This window comes from Megalobrama amblycephala, linkage group LG1, assembly GCF_018812025.1.
Source record: "Megalobrama amblycephala isolate DHTTF-2021 linkage group LG1, ASM1881202v1, whole genome shotgun sequence".
Classification (NCBI taxonomy): domain Eukaryota; kingdom Metazoa; phylum Chordata; class Actinopteri; order Cypriniformes; family Xenocyprididae; genus Megalobrama; species Megalobrama amblycephala.
Window position 1 is genome coordinate 4,682,073 of NC_063044.1, and position 6,707 is coordinate 4,688,779.

The 6,707-nt window shown below is 35.6% G+C and overlaps 1 protein-coding gene across 1 annotated transcript; it reads right to left on the reverse strand.

The window, feature by feature from the left end:
- Window positions 1–191: 191 nt before the first annotated feature.
- On the reverse strand, window positions 192–5,819 carry LOC125258474 (immunoglobulin lambda-1 light chain-like). The gene is made up of 4 exons (XM_048175465.1): window positions 5,635–5,819; window positions 5,225–5,552; window positions 1,579–1,613; window positions 192–726 (listed from the first exon to the last, which is right to left on the reverse strand). Exons 1-4 carry the CDS (start codon window positions 5,675–5,677, stop codon window positions 401–403), a joined length of 732 nt encoding a protein of 243 aa, XP_048031422.1. The 5' UTR covers window positions 5,678–5,819; the 3' UTR covers window positions 192–400.
- Between the last annotated feature and the right edge of the window lie 888 nt (window positions 5,820–6,707).

The following is a 6,707-nucleotide window of genomic DNA, read 5'->3' on the forward strand; positions in this document are numbered from 1 at the left end:
AATTTGGATTTCATGTCTCCTTTAATTTGCTCTTTCCACTGAAGATGGCAGCAGAGGTTTCACATATTTTCAAACTGAAGACGGTTTATTTGAGTCGTTGATACACTTTCATTGTTCAGTCTTTCATTGCTTGTAGAAGTGAAAATTGATTTAGTAATGAATAAGAAAACAAGAAATCAACAATAAAACAGTTTGTTTAACATGCAGTTTATTGAACAGGCTGTAAATCATCTTACATTCACATTAAAGCCAAAATATCGTCTGCAGAAAACGACACAGTTAAAGCCATTCTTGAACTATTTTTGATAGTTTCTATATTCATGATTTCTATCACACTACGTCAGAAGATATTATGACTCTCTATCATAATCAGTCAAACAACACATCAGATTGTCTGAGTTCAGTCGCTGCAGTCAGATTTCTTGATGTTTGTTCTGGTGGTTTTTGAGGCGACAGAAGCTTCACATGTCAGATCTTTGTCTTTGTCCCACTCTGAGCTCTCAATGGTTAAATAACTGCTCATCCTGAACTTCTTATCAGGCTGCTGTTCAGCAGAGCCGGTGAAGACGCCTTCAGTGACTGAGTTCCCGTTCACAAGCCAGCGCACATCAGCAAAAGCCGCAGACATGTGATCGATCAGACACACCAGAGTGACTTTACTGGAGCTGATCAGCTCTTCTCTGGATGGACGGAGGATGTTCAGCACAGGAGGAGCAACATCAGCATCTGCACGACACAAACCACCATTAACATGATGGACAAACACATCTGCATCTCAGACACACTTCTGAAATACTGAACTATGACTACATTTAAAGCTTTCATTTCTACAATTTCACACATCACCATGTCAACAATGAATATTTTCTTGTATTATTTAATAAATTATTACATAACATCATTATTCATGTTTAATGTGTGCATCTGAATGTCCTTGACAAAAAAAAATATCTTGCAACATTAAAGTCAAGTGCTGTATTTGAGTAGTTTGTTGGATTTTTGTTATCAACATCAAGATTTGATGCTAAAATGTACATGAATATATATGGCACAGTGTATATTTTAGGTGCTGACACAATAATTTTTAATCATCTTTGTAGTGAAAGTCTTTTCAGTTTATTTCAGGACTGTTTACTGGAGGTTCTTAGTCAATATCTTGAATATCTCAGATAAAACTGTCTGAATTCACACATTTAACTGTAAATTAAGGTAAACTAAAAAATAATGAGTTTATAAATCTATAATGAAGTGTAGACTATATGTAATACAGTGAAAAGATTTTGGTAACACTTCAGTATAGGGGACATATATTCACTATCAACTACGAATTTTCCCTCAATAAACTCCTAATTTACTGCTTATTAATAGTTAGTAAGTTAGTTGTTAAGTTTAGTTATTGGGTAGGATTAATAATGTAATAAAGTCACATAGAATAAGGGATTAATATGTGCTTTATAACCTCTAATAAATAGTCAATATTCTAGTAATATGCATGCTAACAATTAACTAGTTAAAAGACCCTAAAATAAAGTGTTATCAAGATTTTACCATTGAAAATACAGTGTAAAGATGACTTACCCGTCACAATGAGTTTTGTTCCTTGTCCGAATACCACAGTGAAACATTTCATATGTTCAGCCGTACAAAAACCTCCTCAGTCTGTGAAGAGACACAAACAGAAGTGAAACACTCACTCATCCTCATCTGACTGTGTCCTTTACACATTTAATTCATAGAGAAACGCTTCAGATTCAAACACAGACACTCATGTTGCTGTTTTAGTCTTCATATTAGTTGTGTTTGACTGCTATGTATTAAAGTGCTTTCTGTGATTTATGGCTGTTGTTATTCTGCAGGTGTCAGTGACTGCAGTGAATCCTGCTGTTGTCTCAGTGAATGAAGGACATAAAGTCACTCTGAACAGAAACACATGAAGATCTACTGATGACGGACGCTGGAGGAACATTCATTACAAACCAGCAGGACTTTCTGTCTCCTAAGAAGCACAAAAATAAAATAAAAAAAAATAATAATAAAAAAAAGCTGAATGTCCAAACTGTTCTTTTACATACAGTGAAGTCATGTAGTGAACAGTGAGGACAAAAAAAATAGCAAAACAACACCATAAGAGACGAGTTCATTAATAGGCAAAGAAATTGGAAAATATTCTCTGCATCTGTGATGAGTTTGTAATTCATCATGAATCTGAGAAGTGAAGTATTGCTCTTATCATCTGTTGTCTAGAAGCAGAAGTGAATGTGAGCAGTGAGGAGGTTTTTGTCATGCTGTGAATCACTGTGATACGAATTTAGAGCCGTCATATGTCTTACAGTAATACACTGCAGAATCACCAACATCCACATTATTGATAATCAGACTATAATCTGATTTAGATGAATGTGTTGATGTGAATTTAGGAGCAGAGAAACCAGATCCGTATTTAACTGAGCTCCAGCCATGATAAAACGCTAACACAAACTGAGTAAGTCCTCCTGGAGTCTGTTTGTACCATTTAACAGATGAATCAGTTAATGTCCCCAGATTACAGTCCATTTTAGCCGTTTGTCCTTTATTGACTGTGATTAATGGACTCTGAGTCACTACAGTCACTCCACTGACACCTGCAGAATAAAAACAACCTTTATATGAGATTGTGTGTCAAAACACTTGAAATCTGACATCAGATCTGATGAAAACTTACAGGTCAGAAGAGTAAAGAAAGCACAGGATATTGTGATCATCTTGTGATTTGGTCCGTGTGACGTGTAAAGATGAGCAGTGCTGTAGAATAATGCTGAGATGATCAGAGAGAGAAACTTTAAGACAGTCAAGAGCTCTGAGAGGGAGGAGCCACTGAAAGACCCGCCCACCTCCTGCAATAGACCCGCCCACATCTGACAAACCACACGTGTGCTTCTCACTTCATCACAGTTTTTTCTTAATCTCACTTAAAAATTGAAAATTGATCAGATTTAGCAAGTGTGAACGTCCAAAAAGTTTTTATAAATCCGTTTCGAGCTTCATTCAAGCTGCGTTCACACTGTCAGTCCAAATCTGATTATTTGTGTATCTGATTGGAATCTGATCTAAATTGATTGACTTCCACATTGTATATCGAAACTGTTCTGATCCGATTTGTGTGTCCATGCCGCTCTTTTGTTTTCCGGGATATCTGCGTTGGTTTCTATGGCATTGACGTTGAGTTATTAGGCACATGCCAAAAACACCAACAACAACTGCAGCATGGAGGGGTTTGCATTACAGATGTTGTCTACTGCATTATGATGAGGCAGTGACTGAAACATAGCAGGCTGATATGAGAGGCTTTATTCTGCACTGTCATCTCTGCTGGTTTCAAAACATTTCTGTTATATTGTCATTTTCTGCTCGTCCAGCACTTTGTAACAACACAACCCTGTTTCTGCAGCAACTTTCAGCATGTTTCCTTGAACAACATCTGATGTTTATGTTTTACTTGTTGTGAGAAAGTCACATAAACCACATGAAATTCAATCAGAGAGGTCAGACTGAAACAGATTTCCAGAAATGTGATTTGAATAGGATTTCAAGCCACACATGAATGTAGCTCGAAATGGATTGGTAAAAGTCATATTTCATGTGATTTTTTTTTTGTAACTGTGTAGTTCTGTTCATGTGTTTCTAGTTTAGTTTTGTGTTCTTGTCTTGTAATCAGTTGTCATTGTTTTCTGTTCATGTTTGCCTGCGCTCCCGTTATTTTGTCCCAGTTTCTCAGTGTGTCTGATTGTTTTACCCCTGTCATCTGTGTCTTGTAATTACCTCATTAGTCTTGTCAATTATCTACAGTAGTTTGTTCATCTGTTCTCTGTGTATTTCCCTGTGTGAGTTTTGTCCTGTTCAGTGTCTGTTATTTTGTTGTTCTGTTCCGGTAATCCTGAGTTCTGTCCATTAAATCCTGTAAACTGCATTTAGATCCTGTCTCAACAACATGTGACATTTTTGACCGATCAGACTTGCTAAATCTGATATGCACAAAAATCTGATTTGGACTGACTGTCTGAATGTAGCCTCAAATATTGAAATTCTATTCAAAGCACATTTCTGGAAATCTGTTTCAGTCATCCAATGTAATGTCATCATTGCTACTGAAACCAATGCAGATATTAATACAACCTTAGAGTGGCACGTTCTGTAAATGTCCAAATATTGTTCAGAATTGAAGTTCAAGAAGACTGAGGATGGCAAAATTTGTTTTCAATGTAATTTTTAGACAATAACAACCACAATGGAAGAGGCCTGTGGAGATGTTGAGGCAGAAGAACCGGATTCAACATTCACAACATTTTTTTTTCATAATGCATAAAACGAATATATTCTGTAAAGAAATTCTCAGGCCAGATATAAATCAGAAGCGAACAATAAAGTTGAGTGATCACAGTACTGCAGTAAACATTTGCTGCATATTTGTGTAACATTTTGTGGTTGGGGAAATAAAACTCCTCATTGAAGAATTTACAATATATAAGCATGTTTTTTCTTTAGTATATTTGTGTATCTTATTTTTTTCTTTGTAATATATCTTGTTAATCAATGGTGTATAGAATGGTTAATATATTTTAATATATAGCTAAAATAAATAATATGGCAATAATTATTACAATCTAAACCTTTAAATGATAAAGTTTTAAGCTGTAAAATGGACTGTAAACTCAGTGCTGTCCCGTAAAACCTAAAACATATAGCTACTATATTTTTACGGTAAAGTGCTGTTTTTTTTACTGTACATTTTAAGGATTTTTTTACAGCCTGGTTTATACAACACAGGCTTATTGGAAAAAACATACCTATGTATGTCAAAATTTTTGCAAATCGCAAAATACATACCAATACCTACAAACTTCTCATTAATACAATTAAATTACATGAAACAAAGTGATAAAGTGTGTCGGTGAAGCACAATCACAGCTCACTTCTTCCACTAGAAGAGAATCTTCATCTGTCACTACTGCACATCTTTTCTTGTTTCAGATATGATATATATTTGCTTTATATAAAATATAGAAAACGGATATCCAAAGTAAATGTATGCATCCATCAAAACATTACTTTTACTTTTCAATGTTTACTATATTAATGTGACTGTACAAAGTGCCCATATTGTGTTTTGAGTTTAAGAACGTGTAAAAGCAGAAGTGAATGTGAGCAGTGAGGAGGTTTTTGTCATGCTGTGAATCACTGTGATACCCACTCACTAGCAGAGCCATCCCATGTCTTACAGTAATACACTGCAGAATCACCAACATCCACATTACTAATGATCAGATGAAAATCAATATTTGACTGAGCTGTAGATGTGAAGCGGCTGGAGTTAAAACCATCTCCATATAAGTTAGGGGCACTGTGTTCATGATAGTATCTCAACACAAACTGAGGAGCTGAATTTGGAGTCTGTTTATACCAGCTGACATAATAATTCTCGGCCCTTCCAACGTTACAATCCATCGTCACAGATTTCCCTTTTTGTTCTGTCAGCACAGAGGGTTTCTGTGTGACCACTTTTGCACATCTGACACCTGTAAAATTATAATAAATACAATTAATCAACTTTGACACCCGTGAGAGAACAACATGTTTGTAGTGAAATGTGTAACTTACATGACAGAAGAGTGAGGAGAGTGAAGGAGAAAATGATCAGCATCTTCCTGTGATGAGCAGTTTGAGTTTAGTGGAGAGATGAAGAGAATAAGAGAGATGGAGAAACTCATATATGAGGAAGAGAAACTCTGAAAGAGGGAGGATCACTAGAGTTCAGCCAACCATTTCATCCTCCTGATCAAACACAGACTGATTTAATACTCTTACTTAATATATGAGGGGGGAAATCATGTTTCCTCTATAAATTAATATTATAGTTCAATGACAATTGTGATATAAAGTGATATATAAATTGTCTGTATTAACATGGATAATCTGCTACATTCAAACACATCAGTGAACAGCAGATGATACTGAATGTGTTTCATAATGAAATGAACTTGACTGTATTTTGTCTCTCTTCACTTCAGCTGAGATTCCTGGTTATCTGCATTAGTCAAACTGATCTGCTCTTCTGACAGAACGATTACATGATTATTGAACAGATTCAACTGTCAACTATTAGCTGTTAGAGTATGTGTGTTGAACCAACATGATGTTTAACCATTCTTGTGTATTTGATCAGATTTCAAGTGTTAAACTAGTGTTACTGCTAGAGAAGATCATCTGTGAAGATCAGAGATGAATGTCTGAATATGGTTGAGAGATGAATTACACAGATGGAGACGATCACATGACTGATAATGAACTAGAGAGTTAGTGACAGATGCAGAAATGACTATTATTTGATACAGTAAAGTTACGATCTAAACTATAATGATCAAAATGCTCCTGATGGCCTGACATTCATGTGAATATGGTGTGAAGTTGATGCTGAAGTTTGTCTTCTGCAGACGCAGTGAGCTGTGGAGATTTTCTTCAGGACAGGAAGTTCAGTCGTGACACACAGGAAACACCTGCTGTTATAATCAGCTCCATGCAAATGATCAGTTTCTCTGTCTCTTTTTATCTGTTCATCCAACCAGACAAGAGCATTAACAACAAATGATCTTCATCTGTACATGAACAATAATAAAAGAGCAATAAAATGAATGAAAAATACTGGCAAAGCGACACTCATCTATGACGGGTTT